The 20,295-nt window shown below is 44.0% G+C and overlaps 1 protein-coding gene across 3 annotated transcripts in view; it reads right to left on the bottom strand.

Annotated features, from left to right (window-relative positions):
* ZNF236 (zinc finger protein 236) overlaps positions 1-20,295 on the bottom strand; it is a 1,135,475-nt gene that overhangs the window by 416,205 nt on the left and 698,975 nt on the right. For all 3 annotated transcript variants that reach the window (XM_086965182.1, XM_086965180.1, XM_086965183.1), the window contains exon 20: positions 15,496-15,778. In XM_086965182.1, the coding sequence (XP_086821308.1) occupies positions 15,496-15,778 (283 nt within the window). The remainder of the gene's footprint in view (positions 1-15,495; positions 15,779-20,295) is intronic.

The following is a 20,295-nucleotide window of genomic DNA, read 5'->3' as shown; positions in this document are numbered from 1 at the left end:
GGCAACTTTGTTGTGTGGTGTGAAACCCTTGCAGGCCAAACTATCATACGTACTGTCATTTTTGCTTTCCCTTGCTCAGAGGGGTTGTGTCATTGTCACTGTGAAGTTTCATTTAGCCACCTTGTCTGCTTTTTTATATCTGCTGGAACAGCCATCCATATTTTAATCTCATGCTGCCATGCGTTTTCTTAAGGGACAGACCAACCTATTTCCTCTAACTCCCTTTGTGGTTTCTCACTGGAGTCTGGTGCTGGTAACCTTTTTTGATGGGGACTCTGTTTGAGCCCCCTCACAGTTTTACCCTTTGAATGTTAACCTGCAAAGCTGTGGGTTTGGTTACCATCACTTTTGCTAGAAGAGTCAGTGAGTTGCAGGACCGTAGCCATCACTTCCTTTTCACTACCTTCTTTCCAGATAAGCTGGTGTTGCGAACCAGGGCTGCTTTTCTCCCTAAGGTGGTCAACCCTTTCCATCTTGCCAAATCCATCACTCTTTCTACCTTCTACCCTCCACATCATCCTACGAAAGAAGAGGAACTGTTGCATCGGTTGGGATCCTCGGCGGGCAGTTAATTACTACCTGGCCCACACCACAGCATTCCAGTTGAATGACCAGCTCCTTGTCAGCTACTGCTACACCAAAAAGAATAAGGCGGTACAGAAGAGGACTATCTCGATGAATCTTTCTTTGCATTAAGATCTGCTAGGCCTTAGTCAAGAAAGAGCCTCCTGAAGAAATCTGGGGTCCATTCTGCCAGGGCTCAGTTAATCACTTCTGCACTTGCTTGAGGTGTCCCGACAGCACTCTCTGTATGTGGAGGTGTGCAGGGATGGGCCGTTTTCCAGGTCTATCTTGCAGGATTTCCTTGCCTAACCATCCATTAACCCTCTTCCAGGGCAGGGTATTTGTATGTAAACTGTTGTACAGGTTAAGAACCTGCAGGTAGAAGTATCCATCAGAAGTTAAAGGTTACTTACCTGCGTAAACAATCTTTCTGGTGGATAATATATCTACCTGCAGAATCCTCACCGACCTGCTTGCCTCCTTCTTGATGGATGGAATATAGGGAAAGTTAATAAGATCCCATGTTGCAATATTTGGTACTGCATTCCTTCAGCAATGTCACTCTACCCTCTCGCCTGGAAGGCTTGAAGACAAAGGAGGGTAACCAATGTTGATGAACCAGGGTGGATGCTTAATCGTTTCAGTGGAATCCCCAGATGCCACTTCTGGTGCCAACTGAGTCCATCACCCTAAAACAAAGTCCTTGTTGTTTTGAAGTTGTCATGATCCAGTTTGATGTTGGGGGTGGGGGATGTCCTGTAGATGAGGAACCTTAAGGTAGATAGAGTATCTACCAGAATGGTTAACTCAGGTGAGTACCTTTTTCAGGGGTCGTCACTTTGAATGAGACCCTTCTTACCTTTGTATCTTCACAATATTCTGAAGCTCCTGCATGTATGTATTTCTTTCTTTCTCGGTGAGTGCTGACATCTGCTGCCATTTTGTTACTATTTCCAGTTGCAGCTATATTCCAGAGCTCATAACTTGATTAATTGCTATTTTGATTTAGTATCTGTCCTAAGGCTTCAGCTTTCAATAGCCCTGCTACAAGTGTTTCTGAATTCCTGAACTTTCCATACATTAGACAAGGATTACATGATTTAGGGCAGAAGTATTACTGATTACTCCACTGAGTGGGATATTTCTGAATGTAATACACCCTTAACTTCATCCAAACATTATCCTCCATTTCCAAGAGCTTATTTCTCTAGTTTCTTAGAGGATTTCCATCATTCATGGTTCCCAGCAACGTAAGAAGCATTCCGGGAATTTGTTTTAGGCTGTGCTGTGGAATCAAAAGGAATCATAATCTGACTTTGAATATTTCGGCCAGTACTGTTGTTCACAACTTTTAAATTCCTGATACTGATTGAGGTAAGACGCATACTGTTAACAGTCTCAGCGATTATCAGATTATCCGATAGCTGAAAAATGGAGCACACCCCAGAGTTAGAAGAAGAATGGGGCATTTTCTTTAAAGAAGGTGACTTATCACAGGGAAATTCGGATGCCTAGATTGTAGATTCTAAGCAGACATTTATAAAATCTTATCACTTGCTGATATTTAAGCTAGATACAATAAAGTTATCAATTTATATACAGAAAATATCCATGTTACAATAAAATAAATGCTAATATGGACACTGGTCTGCTCAACATCACTATGCACATAATATTTGCTGTTTTCCTGTGGATTTGCCTGTCATCACTCTACTTCTTGCGGAACCCGCTCCGCGGGTCCCGCTGCGTGAGGAGTGTTTGCCTGCTGCACGCTGAAGGGGATTCTGAGGGAACTACTTCCACGGGGCTGCGAGCGAGTGCGTGAGCTCCACTGGGACTGCATCTCCCAGGAGCCCCGCCAGCCCTGAAGACCTACACCTGGGCCGCTCTCCCCGACCCCTCCCACCCTTCCACCGAGCCCTTATCAACTGCTCTCGCTGAGTCGGCGAGTGGGACGCTTTGCTGTTTTCCTGTGGATTTGCCTGTCATCACTCTACTTCTTGCGGAACCCGCTCCGCGGGTCCTGCTGCGTGAGGAGTGTTTGCCTGCTGCACGCTGAAGGGGATTCTGAGGGAACTACTTCCACGGGGCTGCGAGCGAGTGCGTGAGCTCCACTGGGACTGCATCTCCCAGGAGCCCCGCCAGCCCTGAAGACCTACACCTGGGCCGCTCTCCCCGACCCCTCCCACCCTTCCACCGAGCCCTTATCAACTGCTCTCGCTGAGTCGGCGAGTGGGACGCTTTGCTGTTTTCCTGTGGATTTGCCTGTCATCACTCTACTTCTTGCGGAACCCGCTCCGCGGGTCCCGCTGCGTGAGGAGTGTTTGCCTGCTGCACGCTGAAGGGGATTCTGAGGGAACTACTTCCACGGGGCTGCGAGCGAGTGCGTGAGCTCCACTGGGACTGCATCTCCCAGGAGCCCCGCCAGCCCTGAAGACCTACACCTGGGCCGCTCTCCCCGACCCATCCCACCCCTTCCACCTATTGTGTTATACTCCTTATTAAGCAAACAGATCAGCGCCGGGAGAAGCCCGGGACAAGGGCGGGACCGTCTGTGGCCGTCAGGGGCCGAAGGAGGCTGGGCTGGGCCCACTCTCTTGATCCCACCTTGCATTACAATCAAGGCAATGCCCTCGCCTCCACCACGGGAAACCCCCTCAAGGGATGGCGCCTCTAGCTCTGGGACTCTGGATAATTACTTTAAACCCACTAAAGGAGAGGCAGACAAGGAAAGCTCGCTTGAGAAACGTAGGGTGGAGCGCAGGCGCTCCATTGAATCTATGAAAACCAGACCTTTGACCGATATCATCCCTTACCCCACCACTCAAGAGGAAGGTACCCCCCCCAACAGTCTAATTAATCCGACACTCGAGGACTTTCCCATCCTATTAAGGGAAATTCCCTCCACCCCAGCGAAAGCGCCTGGAAAAAACACAGAGCTAGCCCCCCTAGAGTTTTCCCATACTCCTGTTAACCCGGTAACCCAAACCCCACCTATGCAAATGGCTAATAAGAGCAAGTCCAAATTAAACGTAGTGGTGGAGTTACATAGGCCCCCACCCAGTAAACGTGCTTGGAAAACAGTGGGGGGGCGGGGGAAATCCAAAATATCACATCTTGACTTTGGCAAGAAACGCACTAACACCGTTCTACCGGGTAAGCCTACGGAGATAGTGCCTACCATTCCACCCCCTAAGCCCCCAAACCCCAGTATAACTGCCACCACCAAAGAACCAGAGGTTATTTCCTCGAACCTAAACCTTCCACTCTCTGCCACGGGGAGCATCGAATTTCTACTCCGCTCCCTTTTGCAGCCCATTAGCGACAGCCTAAAAAAAGTCGAGATTAGGCTCACTCTACTAGAAACTTCTCTTACCACTCTGAACACTCTAGTAAGTAAGCAGACAAAGCTAGTGGGAACCAATTCCTCTGCTGGGGATCCTTCCAAAGTAGAAACTGCAACTAATGTCAATAAAGCCCACCCAGAAACCCGCCACCTGCCCCTCCTTTGCAACCCCTCATGGCCATCCAACTCCAGGCACAGCTCAATACCAAAGCAATAGACCTACTCACCCACTGGACCAAGCCCCCCATAGCTCTCAAACAGAGTCTTCTGGAATACATCAAGATCAGGTCAACGCCCCCCCACACACGCCCGTTTGGCCAACCCCCAGACCACGGAGGCCAGACCTCCCGCCGGAAGCCAATAGATTAATGGTGGTCTTAGCTGGTGCCCCCCACTTAAGATCAGGGGAAAACGAGGATTACCAATCCCTTAAGAAAAAGGTAATCAAATGGCTTAACTGGAACCGACCCTTGCCATCCCATTTCAATAACGAAATCATTATGGTAAGAAGGGTCCCATGGCTAGGGAAGACCAGGAAAACCATAGTGGGGGACTGTATTATGGTAACCTTTAAGGATCCGGGCACGGTTCGACACATTTGTGGAGGAGTGAACCGATCCCTCGATTCCACCATACAGACCCTCCCAGTATCTTTCTTCTTCCCCCCGATTCCCAGGCACCAGGTCCCAATACATGATGACTGGACAAGGGTGGAATACAGACGTAAACATAAAGGCTTTGTACAGCGCCCGCACTTCCAACCGCCGGACACACCCTTTTGCGATTTTAATCGCTTCAATTGTCTGAACGGTTTGGATGGGGTCGACTGACTTACCGTCTGCAAACCAGTGCCAGGGGTCTCTGGCTCCTGTGGCCTCCTGGAATTCCCCACTGTGTCCTCCGGTTCAATTTCTGGCCCACTGAATGATCCAGCTGCTTCAGATCACGGCAGCCAATAACACTGAGTGAGGTCACTGCTGCTATTTCAGGTTTGGCTTCAGGGAAGGCGCCTGGACTGGATGGGCTACCGGGAGACCTGTTCAAGCAGGAGCCCACCGTCTGGGCGCCTTACCTCGCTGCTCTTTTTAACAGTATCCTCGGTGGGATGGAAATCCCTAGTACTTGGCTGGGGGCTGAGGTGGTCCCAATTTTCAAAAAGGGATCCCCCCTCCTCCCAGCCAACTACAGACCGATTAGCCTGATAGATGTAGCACAGAAGCTGTTCGGTAGGGTTCTCCTGAACAGGCTTCAGGAATGGATAGAGGAGGTGGGCGCCCTCAGTCCCTATCAGGCAGGATTTAGGAAAGGGGTATCGACTGTGGACCAGGTCTTTAGACTGAATCTGATCTATTGGAGGACAGCGAGGTTCGAGGGCGGTAGTTTGTACACGATTTTCGTAGACCTACGGGCCGCCTTCGACCTAGTGCCCAGGGGAAAACTCTGGATCATCTTGGCAGGGATGGGCGTACCACCAGATATTTTATTGACCTTGCAGAGGCTGCACCATACAGCGCCCGAATCCCCAACTGGGAGCAGTGCGGCTGGAAAGAGTAGCCACGTTCGAATATCTCGGCGTGACGCTCAACGAAACTATGACCTGGGGGCCCCATCAGAGCAGGGCCAACCTTAAATTAATACAAATTACCGGGGGTATATCCCGGATGATGACCGGCTCGTCCTATCGCCCACTGGGGGCCTTAATTCAGATATACAAGGCCCAGGCCAGGGGGGCGATCATGTATGGGGCTGAATTGTGGGGCCACATCCAATGCCGGAACCTGTCTTCCACAGAAAATAGGTTTATAAGACAGATAGCCGCACTTCCCCCTAGCACTCCACTCCTTCCTCTGAGGCTTGACTTAGGGCTACGGCCACTTGCCGACGAGATAAGTTTAAGACCCATTGCCTTCTGGCGCAGGCTATGGAGCGGCGATGATCTCGCCGATTATAGGGCGGAACTGGTCGAATTATTAAATCACCCCAAGGCGCTCAGTATTCCCTGGGTACAAAACATCCAATCAACTTGCACTGATCTGGGGCTCCCTGAATTGTTGACCAAACCGGCAAATGTAGCACCAAGAATCTCCAAGAAATCCCTGGCGAATCTGTATCATGAACACAAAAGGGCAAGGGCCTTAGCTACCCAGACAGAGGGGTCCCTTTCTTCCATATTCCTGCAAACCAAGGATCTCTACAGATTTGAGAAGGCTTTCGATCCTATATATCCTATACTTACCAGAAAGCTATTTCTCCAGTGGAGATACGGTACATTGCCTTTTAGGTCCTTTTCAAGCACCTGGTCAAAAGTCCCTTCCACCAAGCACTGTCCTCTTTGCGATGATAAAGAGGAAAATGACTTACACGTGGTCTTTTTCTGCCCAGCCTACAAGGCAGCCAGAAAGCATTGGCTGCTTCCCTTGATTAAGAATGTGGGTGGCAGGGAATACACACCTATGTACAGGGTTTTAAAATCCGATGTTTCCGGCCCAATTGTTTTTGCACTTTCCAAATTCTTTACGAATGTTTGGTATACGCGTAATCGCCTTTTAAAAAATGCTGGGTAGACTTTAGATTCGCTTCAATTCTTAATAACTGTTTTTATTGTCTGTGTTGATCTTAAATCATGTATTGATGTTTTATCAAAATTCGACAGAGTTTATGTGATTTTATTTGTATGTGTATCTTTTATGACCAAATGGTCGAAATAAAGATTGAAAAATGAAAATGAATATTTATACGTCTGCCTTTTATTTCTAGTTGAAGGAAAGATTGTCAGTCGGGATGAATATGATCTTGGATATTGTGTTAATGCTATCATCAACTGAGTTCATTTGCCATGATATTGTACATTAGTAACATTTAAACTATGGTAAATGACTCTCAGTAGTAATAATTATTTTAAAAAGACATCATCCTACAACAATGAAAATCATATCAGAAAACTAAGAATATTTAATTGATAATGGTCATGGCTGATTGACTTTAAAACTGCTGTTAAAAGACTTCTACTGTTGTATATGGATGGTGCCAACACTCTCCTCCAAACTCCACACTGGCACTCCTTAAAAACATCCTACATGCTGGGGCAAGTCTCATCCAGGGACTGAATAAATACGCTAACTTCACCCCCATCCTGATAAAACTACATGGGTGCCCCTCACCAGCCAGCAATATTTGGTGTCTCTCGTCACACTGCAGCTAGGATACCATCAGACTGGAAAGCACAGGATCTGGAACAACACTGCTGATCCATCAGGAACATCCTAACTCCGCTCCATTTTAGGAAAGAATTGGAGGCACTCTTTCAAGAACCCTACATCACAATGCATTAACAGCCCTCAAATCTACTGATTCAGGCTGTCCGAGAAATGGGGATTGGTAGATACCTGGTCAAATGGCTTGACAAGTGGAGGTGTACTCGTTTATACACCTTACTAATCCAGTTGAAAACCCAATAGGAAACGGACCTCAACCACATTTTTCATGACAAAAGAATGACATTTTCTTAAATGAGTACCCTTGTATGATACCCAGCAATACACGTTTTAAAAACTCATCTAGTCCTCGCTATTATTACACAGGGAATATTTAACACCATCTAAACTTCATAGGATATTCCCTATAGCTTTGCCTTCTTGCCCGAGATACCAGACCGATGACACAGACTTAATACATGTGGTGATTGATTGATTGAATAAAATTTATATCGCGCAAACAATAACCCGAAGGCATCAAGGCGCCTAACAAAACAGATCATAAAAGTAGTCGCCACATCACTACAGATACGCTTGCACAAAGAGATGTGTTTTCAAAGCACTTCTAAATGCCTGAAGAGTGGGTAGGGATCTTATTTCCAGCGGGAGTGCATTCCACCACTTGGGCGCCAAAGTGGAGAAAGCCCTGCCACCCCATTTCGCTCTCCTAAAACGGGACGCAGATAACAGGAGTCTGCCAGAGGATCGCAGATCCCTAGAGGGAGTGTAGCGGGACAGGATGGATCCTACACCAGTGGGACTGTTTCTAGCCAAAGCCCTGTATGTCATGCATAGGGTCTTAAGTGAATACGGTCCTCGACAGGAAGCCAGTGTAGCAGCTTTCTGGCCGCTGTGGCTGAGGTGCGTTTAGGAAGATCCAGGACAAACCTGGCAGCGGCATTCTGGACTACCTGCAAGCACTGCAGTAGACTCTTATTCATTCCCGCATACAGCGCATTACAGTAGTCCATCCTGGAGCCGATGAGGGCAACAGCAAGCTGTTTCCTTGCCTGTAGGGATAAGTAATGCCTGATCCTCCTCAAGACATGAACAATGCCCCAGCAGGTGGAGATGGTTCTGCTGACCTGCTTACCCATGTCAAGGGCAGGATCAATCATAACTCCGAGATTTTTTGCAGAGGAGGTAGGGGTGGGACAGGCTCCTAATGAGTCTGGCCACCAACAGGATGAGGTCATGTGGTGTGGTCATGACCCACATTATGATCCTATTGGAAGAACATCAGAGAATCACTCACGGTCCACACACACATACAGCTGAACACTGACTTTTGGGACTATACCCTAGGTCTCAAACCTCTATACTTGAGGCGTGTTTTGTTGATATAGCACTTCTCCTGGCCAAACAAATGCTGACAACATTGGAAATCCCCAACCATGCCCTTCGTGGCGGGGTGTCGAGAGGAGGTATGACGCTGATCCTCTCTGGAAAGTCACGCATTACGAAGGGAGGAATACCGTTAATTGCGTAAACAACCCATAGCAATGGGATAGGATGCCCTACTGGAACAATTTCCAGGATGAGGATGCTGCCTGACCTGGATGCATACAAGGGGTTCGCACTCTCACATCTCAGCCTCTAGTCATTTTCCCAATGTTAATTTCATGTGATGCATGTTGACCTTTGTGATTTCTTACAAGAGTGGATATCTCTCAGTCTCTCTGATTCGTGTTGATTCTCAAGCAGACATGAACTTTATATGGTGGTCAATGTGGTGGGGTGGATGGGTGGTTGCTTCGTAGTTCAACCTTTTTTACCTTTCTTTCTTAAACTTTGTGCTATGTTTGCCAGTATGACTCCATTTATCTTGCAGTGCTCATCACAAATAATGCATTCCATATGCTTATTTATATATGTGTTTGGCTGCTGCAACCCTCTTGGCCCACCACACAGTGTATGACAATGATCACTGCAATAATGTTTTGTTTACGGTTCTCAAAATGCAATCAAATATGTTTTTTTTTTTTTTTTTTTAAAACAGTATTCAAACAAGCTACTACTATCCTTGGACCCTGTACAGTGTTTTCGCTGACTTTGGACGGCATTTGCACTATACAAATACCACTTGCATACGTTTGGCCATCAGGCTATGACTAGAAGAGAACTATAAGCCTTCATCAAGAGAAAACCTTTGTTGAACCTTGTGATCGCAAAATGACAGATATAAATAATAAGAAGTCAAAGTTTCTGGACAGGTCACTAATTCAGCTACACTTAGCAGATCACCAACTCCAAAGTTTTTTTTCTTAACTATGCCTTTAGCCAGTGGGGTAGGGTTACATCCCTCACTGAACATCACCTACAGGTATACTGAAACAGTGCCACTCAAAAGATTATTCTGATAGAGACTTCTAACTGAAGATTCCTCATATTAGAGTATTCACCAGACTTCAGGCTGGATACGAAAAATCTTGAGCAGTACCTCTGTGCGCTAGTAAATAGTGTTGATCCTCTCGGCGCCAGAAGTGATGTGCATGGTGCCTATATAGGCGAAAACTTGGTACACTGACATTAGTTTCTTTCATGACTACTTCTGCACCAAAACAGCAGCGCAGAATTTAACAGGATGTAGGGTTGAAGAGCATGGTCTCTAAACAGGTGTACATATCAAAGGGGAGGTCTATGAGACTGAGTTGGGCATCTGATGAGAAGTTCCATCTTCTGAGCCAAGCATGATATTGCAATGAAATGCAGGTACCAATGGCTCAGGCGACGGAGTCTGCAATGACCCGTCCAGACTTAATTATGTGCCGCAAAGCATGATGACCATCTACAATAACTTCTTACAAATGGCCCTTCATGTCAGCTGGGACGCAGGGTATAATCATTAGGGCCATGTCCCACAAGGTATGTTTGCAGCGGGCAAGAAGGCAGTTGGCACTGAAGGACTTTAAGGTCATACTCCCTGCAGAAAAGGCCTTCTTGCCCTACGCTTCCAGAAGTTTCGATTCTCTGTCAGAGGGAGTTGTAAGAAAAGCCCAACAAGATTGAGACCCTGAACAGGAAAATTGGATGGCCAGGCTCTCTGGAGAAGGATCTGTGGATGGGAAGGCTGGATCACCAGAGGCAGCGTACTAACAGCGGGCCATGAGTCTATTCGCTGATGGCATTGAGAGATCTCCCACACTGCCAAGACTTGTTCTAGCAGAGCCTCACTGAAGGGGAGAAGAGATACAGACGGGGTTGCCGTGGGTAAGAGGACCTCAGTGAGGATAATATTTTTTCTCACTTGATAGTTGCTGCAAACCCAAAATCTCTGCAGCTTTTAACACGACCTTATGCAGTGACACTACCTCAGGCATTGGTGGTCCAGTGGTGAGTTCCATAGCTAGCTTTGGGGAAGTGTCCAATCCACTTGCTGAAGATAGAGACTGAAATTCAAGAGGATCTTGGACCAGATCATCACAGGGAAGGTACTCCACGGGGTCAGATGCTGTCCCAAATATGTCATGGGGGTATGCTCTGTGAGCCTCCTCTTCTAGCCTATGTGAACATTTTCCACAAACATTTGACGAAGATTCGTCATAGTACATGAGCATAGTGGTTTTAGAAACTTGTCAAATTAAAAAAACCTCTAAGAATAGCCTGGGCAAGACTTAAATTGATTTTTTTCCATAGCCCTTGGATAGTCTAGAATTGAGGACCCTCAAATTAGCAAACATTGATCACTTTCTCATTAGAATCTCGTTAGATCCAATTTGGAATGGAAACAAAAAAAAGTGTATTACTCAAGATATTGAGGGTTTTTTTAAGTAGTCTCTTCAAAACTGCCCCACCTTGCCCATTTAAAAATTGTGCCAGTACATGGGTTATTATAGAGCACTGATCAAATGCTGTTTCACACTCACAAAACAGAATTTGTGAAGCATATAATCAGATTTCCCAGGCTAATCACTGGATAATAGTACATGCACATAATTACCTACTCTTTTATAAATTAAATATATTGGCCTGGTCTAAATAGAAATTTAATACCATGTAACCGTTAAGGACAAACATCCTGCTCATTCAGATTGCTGTACAGCTCGCAAGATCTGCCTGTGATATTCTTGAGAGCAACTTTTGTTGTTTGCAAGAAGAATGCATATAAAAGGCAGGGGTGACAGGACCAAAACAGGATTTGTTACTATAACTAAAGGGTGGCAGTTAAATGTCATCACCACACTCAATTCTTTTTTTTGTAAGGGTGCTCAAATTCTGGCATTGTTCAAATTGGTTTTTTTTAACTAGCTGTTATATAACATTTACTAAAATAAAATAATAATTAAATTAATATATATTGAAACAACTTCAAAGATTAAATATTGGAATAAATCCTTAAATATTTTTTCTAAGAAAATGACAGCTACTTATTGTTATACTTGCACTCCTTTCATTAAGGTCAGACGTTAAGTATCAAATATGTGCCACATTTTCCTACATTTTTAACCAGTTTGTTCCTCAGAGCATGCAGAAAATTATATTGATGAACCTTGCATATTTTTATAAAAAATATCAAAAAACGTGGTGGTGTGGGGAGATGATTTAACCAAATTTCCAGTTATAGACGATTACTGAAGATGTTATCAAAACAGAAGATGTAAAAAAATGTCCGACATGGCAGGGTTTCTATCGCTATTTCAATACATGCACTAGTAAAGAATATATCATATCAAAATATTTCTAATTGTGGATAACCGTAAAACATATAAATCTAGTCACCTGTATTGTCATTATAGCTCTTGGGCAATTGATTGAAATGTCATTATAGAATGTATAAAGCAATGTGATGTACTGTAAAAAAAATCCATTTTGTATTGTATGGTATTCTTTGCATATTTGCATCAATTATGCATAAAGCATTAATCACACATTTCATATCAGATTTTGAGCCAGAATAATAATACAGGTGACCTTTTCCAATTTGTGAATATCCAATTATCAAGGCAATATTTTAGTGAAGCAACTATACTATTTGTCAAACTCTTTAAATTGCTTACTTTGAGCACTCAGTTTACATGTCATATCATCCTAATGAAATCATAAAACCAAAAGATAAAAACTTGATAGAGCTCATTAGCTGTAAATATGCAAAAGAATATCATGAGGATGCTTTATAAATCCCCTTCCCAAATACATACCAAGTGATTATCTGACCTTCTGAAACTTCATCTATTTTATAGTATATTTATTTAGCCTATGCTTGCACCAAAGGTTGCTACAAAAACGGCGAAACTGTTACAAAGGGAAATCCTCATAATATGGCATGAAGTAGTGGCACTTTCAGAGTGGTTACAGAGATGTTCTATTTTTTTATTTTCTCATACACTATCGTAATTCTAGGTTAGACAAACCAATTTGGGATTCACAGGAATTGAGCTAAATCAGAGTTATTTTGAAAACCGTTATCTAAAATTATTTATAACAAACTATTAATAGCCCTAGTTAAGGCACCTACACCAATTGAAATTGAAAAGCATATCTGATACAATGCGATCAAATTGTTCTTTTGGCAGCTAGAAACACAATGTGGGAAATTCTGTGGCTACCCAAGAGTCGCACACACCAACTCTCTATAGATGACTTATCATTGATCCTTTGTTTACACCATTCTCTTCAACCATGGTGCTCACAGCCAAAAACAACTGTATGGCAAGCAGAGTTGTAAGATCTTCCTCACAAAGCTGAAAAAATGATCTAATTACCCAGGTGGGCATGATGGGATAGGGCAGTTTCCAATATACTTGAAGGAGCACCGTCAACTTTCAACTATCTGCTGTAGTCCTATTAAGTGGAATCATTCCTGCTTTTTTTTATCCTTTCTTTTTTTAGAGGTGTTTCAGTCAAATGCACAGCGTGTGTATAATAAATTGCATTTTTTTTTAAAGAAAGTTACCCGTTTAGGCACATTTTCTGTTTATTCGGTCAACTGGAATAAAAAGTCAAGCTTTTATAAAAGTTGTGTTTTGGGATTTCGCAGAAGATGGGAGATATACTTTTTAAGAATATCAGAGGTCTATCAGAAGGCGTGTCGTGCGTAATTTAAAGCGAAGGGCTACAAACTCCGGTATTCTGGCCAGGAAGAGGTGCCTTTGGCTTACTTCTGAGTGTCTTTGCCCAGACCATTGTGAATTATTATCTGCACTACCATTGTGGACTTTCCCAGCAAAGACCATGACTTGAGGAAAAAGAAAGTGTTGTGGTCAAGAGGTCTCACTTCGGCATATGCGGTCGCCCAGAGCCAAACTTTTATGGCATTTGGAAAGGGGTCACATCTCACCTTGAGAAAAACACTAGGTGCACCTGCCTTGGTATAGGTTGTTCATACTATTGGATGACCCAGTGCAAGAGATAAATCACAGCTGGGTGACAGAACCTGCCTGCACCGTAATATATAGCGTACTGTATTTATTTACATCTTTGTTGAATAAATCAAATGCATCGTCAAGTACAGTTATTCCAAGATGAAACACAATTTCAAATATACATTGAAGAATCACAATCCATAAAAAAAAAAGTTAAGCTGGCAACCAAAAGTGGAAACAAAAATGGTAAAAAAATGCCCAAAATCAGAATTTCAATTTTTTCCTAAACACTATAAAGTTGGTAATAGTGAGCAAATACAAAAAAGAGAATTCCAAATAAAGGCTCTATGATCAAACAAGCATTGGCAAAGGCATTAGGTCTAGTCTTGCTGCCAGCCTTCTGGCTTTGCCAATGCTTTTGTTTTGGCAATTTTTTTGCGTGAAGCATTACTGTTGGGGATGCTGCCAGATTCTCGCCAACCTAGAAAATAAAACAAAGAGGCTAAAAGCAACAAAAAAATAGTTTTTGGTTCTACAGGCAAGTTCTGCAATTGTAATCTCTGACACAGGATGGTCTACTTTGCGTGTAGATGTACTAAAGGGCACAATGCAGTCACCCACAAAGAAGGTAATCACTGGGTAAGGTGAGCTGATCTGTTGTGCCATGCTGCCTGCTGTGGTGGGCAGAAGAAAAATGGGAATGACTATAACAGACTAACAGACAAAGCCCGAACAAGTATATTATACATACAATTTTAGTAAAATTAAAGAACCTTGGCTTACGCCAGACCTAAAAAGAGGGGTTGAAAATAAAAGTTTCAGGATATCATTTCATTTTGACTATGCTGATTTATCTGTTACTCATTCAGTGTGAATTGTGACCTGCAGCATTAGTTTGCATAGCTTTGTGTGTTATGTATTGCAACTATAGTGGATTGGATATTGTAGCATAAATTAGAGAAATACGATCAAATGTTCTTGCAGAAAATACAAAAGAACGTTGAATTAATGTCTGGATTTTAAGGGGCAAGGGTGGACTTGCGACCCTAAAGAGGAGTGTTTTCAGAGTTGAAAAACAGAAAAATAATTATATTATTTATTATAGCTGATTATACATATATTTGTATATACTTTAAAAAAACAAATGTTACGGAGATTTTATAGTTGGCAAATAAAATTTAAAAAACCTTGGAAATTAATTTTAAAAAACCCAAGGTTACAGAGACGTTTTCATATGAATGCACTGCCCAAAGGAAAGCGCAAGTTCGCGGCTGCCTCCATGTCAGCGCATTCACCATAATGGGGCACATTATGATTGTTTTGAAGTGTCCTTTTAAAAGGTGCGCTGGGCGCAAACAATCACATTGCATAATACGGCTCCCTTAGTCAACCAGCAGGTAGTTTTAGTTATCTTTTTTTCCACCTTAGTTTTCGCCAATATAATATGTCCCACAACAAATACACACATAGGTACATTAACATCTCTCTTACTACAAGTGTAGTAGCTCTAACTGGCTGCTCTACCCGACCAATGAGAGGAGCAGCCCTATAACGAAGCATGACACTCTGAGTCGGTGAGGGCTTTATACTATGAAAAGAATATTTCCCTTATGATTGATTCATTTCGTTAAAATAGACGGAGCAGTCCCTATATTATGTCACGCCTATAGTACTATTTGGTGTACATTCATTAATTAGGAAGAGTGTACTCTAGGTTTTCCTCTCCACTTTTGTTTGCAGTATAAATGTGCTGTTTCTGCCAATGAGGTTTATTCTTCCTACTTACCTGCTCCAAAGAGTCTAGGAAGAAAACACAGAGCCAATGTATGCCTCATTGCATTAACATTAAAAAAAGGAGACAAGTCATGTTGTTCTTTCTTCATTAGCAGAACCATACACGGTCCTGTTTCTTTAAAGATTATGAAGAAAACTCGAAGCACAATGAGAATAATAAATGTAGTTAATAATACATACTATACATATTAAACTATGTTCTTCAACATGCACATAAATACAGGATCTAATTTACCTGACCAAATCACTTGGCTTTTTAAAACTTTTTCCACAGTAGGAACAACTGTTGGGGTATTTGGGTTCCGTTTCGATTTCCGCTTGCTTGTCCTTAATCTCACTTATCCTGTCTTTCTCTGCAGCAGACTCCACCAGGATCTTTCCAGAGACTGTAGCACCTTCTTGTAGTTTGACTTTTGCAAGCTGTTCAATCTCCTCTGCTGTAAATGTGATTACCTCAGACCGAGATTTTTTAGGCAGTGATCTATCAGAGTTTTCGTCCTCTTCTTCCATACTAGCCACTAAATGCAAATATTTGTAATGAATTACTAAAGGAAACAATTATCCTTAATTATGATAAATAACAGAAAAGTAAAAGAATTACAGAGCAGCACACTTACATCAATTGTTGTACTATAATATATATGGATAATGTTACTTACCCAGTAAGGATCTGTTCTTGGCATGTAGAGCTGTAAATTCACATGCTTTGCATACTCCTGCTATCTAGTGTTGGGTCCGGATGTTTGCAAGTTGTTTTTCTTCGAAGAAGTCTTTTCTAGTCACAAGGTAAGGTGACTCCTCCTTTCAGTGATAGTTCGCATCGTCATCGACTCCATTGTTAGGGCTTTATAGGGGTATAGTTAAAGTTCTTTTAGCTTTAGCAAAGCTTGTTTGAATGCATTTGACAATCCATCTGGCAATTACCAGATTTTGAGATAGGATTGCCTTTGTGAGGTGGAGAAAATGCAACAAACACTTGTTTTGTTTTGCAAAATTCCTTTGTCCTATCTATGTAGTACAGCAAAGCCCTTTTAACGTCAAGTATGTGAAGAGCGCGGTCTGCCATAGAATCAGGTTGAGGAAAGAAAACTGGTAACTCAACAGATGGGTGTATGTGAAATTTAGGGTTGGTGCGGAGAACTAGCCTGTCTGAGTAGCTGAAAGAAGGGTCCTTCTAAGGTTAATGCCTGTAGCTCACAAACTGTCCTCAGTGATGTGATGGTAATGAGGCAAGCAACCTTCCATGAGAGAAATTGCAAAGGGCGCTTGTGCAATTGGTTCTAAATTTGGCTCCATGAGCCTTGTGAGAACAATGTTGAGATTCCAAACTGCGGCAGGAGAAATACTTGGTGGTATTACTCTTTTTAGTCATTCCATGAAAGCTTTGATTACGGGGACCCTGAATAGTGACAGATGTCTGTTCTGCAAATACCCACCAACTCTGCAAGGTGCAAACGGATAGATAAATAAGCTAGTCCAGTTTGCTGTAAATGTAAGATGTAACATATAATGTTTTGTATGGAAGGATCTAAAGGATTGATCTTGTTGTTATTGTAGTATATAACAAACTGTTTCCATTTAGCTGCACAGCAAGCTGTGTGGTAGGCCTTCTTTCTTCCTTTAGAATATTTGTACAGTCTGGTGGTAAGTTTAAATAACCAAACTCTATGACTTCAGGACAAAGAAGAAAGTTCCACAGCGGATCAAGCCACCAGCACCTCTATTTTCCAATGTCCCTCTGAATATTCAGTTTTTCTATGACTTCAGGAGCCAGATCGCTAGATTCAGTTCTTTGAGATTTGGAAGTCTGATTTCTGCATGATTCTGTGTGAGGAGACTGGAGGTGAGGTGCACCTTTTGATGTGGAACTACTGACAGCTCCAATAGAGTGGTGCACCATGGTTGATGGGCCCATGTGGGAGTTCCTAGAATTAGTGTGAGGGACGTTTGCCTGAGTTTCAAACCACACACGGAATGAGTGGGAGAGGCAGAAACGCGTAGGCAAATATCCCTGACCAGTTGATCTATAGGGCATTGCCGTTTGAGAGCGGGAGTGGGAACCTGGAGCTGAAGCTTTGGCATTTTGTATTTTCGGCTGTAGAGAACAGATATATCTGAGAAACCCTATTGTTGAATGTAGGGAAGGAGAACTTGGGATAAAGTTCCCACTTAGGAATTTGCGGTCTCCTTCTGTTGAGAAGGTCAACAATTTGATTGTTGTCTCCTGGGAGATGCTCTTCCAGAAGATACATTTTGTAATGGATTACCCAATTCCAAATGGCTTGAGAGTGTGTGTCCCTGCTTGTTTCTGTACATAATATATCGCTGGCATGTTGTCTGTGTAGACTGGGACAGTTTTGGCTATGAGGTGAATTTGAAAAGCTTTGAGTCCTAGAAAAACTGCTAAAAGCTCTAGATAGTCGATGTGGAGAGTTTTGTGTTTGGTGCTTCACAGGCCCTGTATTGTGTAACCTCTGAGATGAGCCCCCCAACCTATTAGAGATGGTTGCGCTGCGAACACGATCTGTGGACTAGGGTCGATGAACAGCCAGACTTTTAATACGTTTAGTGGGTTCCACAACTGCAGAGAGCGATGGGTACGGCCATCTACCAACACTAGATCAGTTAATTGACCATGTGACTGATTCCACTGACGCGCTAAGCACTCTGGTAAGCGGCGCATGAGAAGCCTTGCATGGGTTAAAATTGCAATGCAAAATGCCATCATTCCCAGCAGTTGCATGAACACTCTGGCTGGTAAAGGTTGGTTGGGTTGAAACTGTAGAATCATAGCTTGAATAATGAAAATTCTGGCTACATTGGGAGAGGCTAGAGCTTTGACTCGGTCTAGACTGGTTCCTAGGCAAGGCTGCAACTGTGAATGATGCAGGTGAGATTTTTGAGCTTTGATGCTGAGCCCCAACTGCTGAAATAGATCTCTGGTGATCTGTGTGTTTTGTAGACAGTTCTGGCGAGTGCTGTCTTTGATAAGCCAGTCGTCTAGATAGGGGAAGACGTGAATCTGCTGTCTTCTGAGATGAGGGGTGAGTACTGACAGACATTTGGCAAAAACTCTGGGCGCTGTAGTCACTGCGAAGGGAAACACCTTTAAATGGTAATGCTTGCCTGCTATCACAAATCTGAGGTATTTATGATGAGCTGGATGAATTGGAATACAAAAATTTGTATCTGTTAGATCTAGAGTAGACATAAAATCTGCTCTTTGTAAAAGTGGGAGTACCTGTGGAAGCGTCACAATGTGAAAGAGTTCTGACAGTATATAATGGTTTCAATCTCTGAGATCCAGAATAGGCCTTAGGAAACTGTCCTTTTTGGGAATGAGAAAATACAGAAGGTAAACCCGAGCCCTGGTACTGTATTGAGACTGGCTCTATTGACCCTTTTAGTAAGAGATTGAACCTCTTGTTGCAGTAATTGTAGGTGTTCTGGAGACAATTTATGAGATCGAGGAGGAATATTTGTGGGATTGCTGAGAAGCTCCAGGCAATAACCATGGTGGATAATTGCAATCATCCATTTGTCTGTTGTTATGACCTGCCAATCGGGGAGAAATAGTTGAAGTCTTCCCCCGACATGTGTGGTGTGCTTGGGGGGGGAGCGTGGGCAAGTCTCTGTTTATTTGGGGAAGAGGAGCTACGTGGTGTGTTGCCCTTACCCCTGCCTTTGAAGTTCTTGCTCCTATAACCTCTTCAAAAAAAAAAACTCTGGAGGGAGAGGCCTTGTTGTTACCTTTATATGTTGAGGTATTTTGGTCTGGGGATAGGGTTTTAGACCCTCCTATTAAAAAGGAGCGACAAAAGGAGCCTCTGTTGAATGGAGACTGTGAGAAGTTGGCCCGATATGCAGCGTTCGCTATTCTAGCGACCACTATGCATCGGTCCAAACGACCCTTATGGTGATTGGTTGTAAGTCAACCTTAGACCCGCTATCCTAGTAGCGTGGATACGAGCAGTCTTCGGGCTAAACTCTAGAGGGCGTGTTAAGCCAGCTGTAATACCATCACATACCCCTTGAACACCAAGTGAAAGGACACCACACAAGTGTTATGAAAATAAACAGTGTATTTATTAGAATCACAACAGCCCTGGACTCTTTATGAGGATAGGGTACTAAGCACAGAACAAAACTCTTAGGAAAATACTTCAAGTGCACAATTAAAACAAGTGCCCGAGGGCACGGAAAGTTCTAGTGGTCTCGGGCGGACCCGATAAGGCAAGTCGGAAGCGAGGGACTCAGGACCCTTAAGTAAGGAGGTTATGCAGACACCGTAGTGTCGGAGTTACCTAGCCACAAGGGCTGCGGCTGCACAAGTCTTACAGGCGTCGGGGGTCTTCGCTGACGAGCCAGGAGCCGGAAGGAAGGAGTTGCTGGCCGGCGACCAGTGATGAATAATTCGTATAGATCCAAGCCTGGATCAGAGATCGATGATACCTGAAAGCAGAGGGGACCAAGTTCGTACTACTAGCCAGTAGTCAGAGGGTACCAGGAAGGCACCGGATGGCCGTCACCTCGACTAGGTGAGTGGGCAACGCTAGGCTCTGCAGTCTCACGGACCAGGAGGCGTTGTCGGCGACCAGGATGGAGGTGCGAGCTGTCCCACGAAGATTGATGCTGTCGGCGTCGCTGGGCCCAGGATTGGGGCAACAAGCCTTGGCAGATTTCAGGGCCACGTGGTGGGCCTAAAATGGCGTCTTGAGTGGACCAGGAGGGTCCGCGGTGCTCCTCTCGTAAAAAGGAGCAGAAGGCTAGTCTGGAGCAACCAGACCAGCAGCGTTGGTTGTTGTTCGTCGTCAAAGGGTCACAAGCCAGCGGCTAGTGATCGGACAACGTGCTGAGCAGCGGCAGAAGGGCCCCACGCAGATCGTGGAGATGCTGGGAGACTGCACTTCGGTGCTGGAGCTGCTCAGGGTCGGGGCTTCTCGAACCCCAGAGCACTCACCAGAGAATTCCTTTGGTGGTCGTGCTGGTTAAGAACGCGTGCAGGTTTTGATGATGGCCGGTCCCTCGAGGTCTT

The sequence above is a fragment of the Lissotriton vulgaris genome, chromosome 4_1 (genome assembly GCF_964263255.1).
Source record: "Lissotriton vulgaris chromosome 4_1, aLisVul1.2, whole genome shotgun sequence".
Taxonomy (NCBI): Eukaryota; Metazoa; Chordata; class Amphibia; order Caudata; family Salamandridae; genus Lissotriton; species Lissotriton vulgaris.
This window is presented reverse-complemented; position numbering and strand designations above follow the sequence as displayed.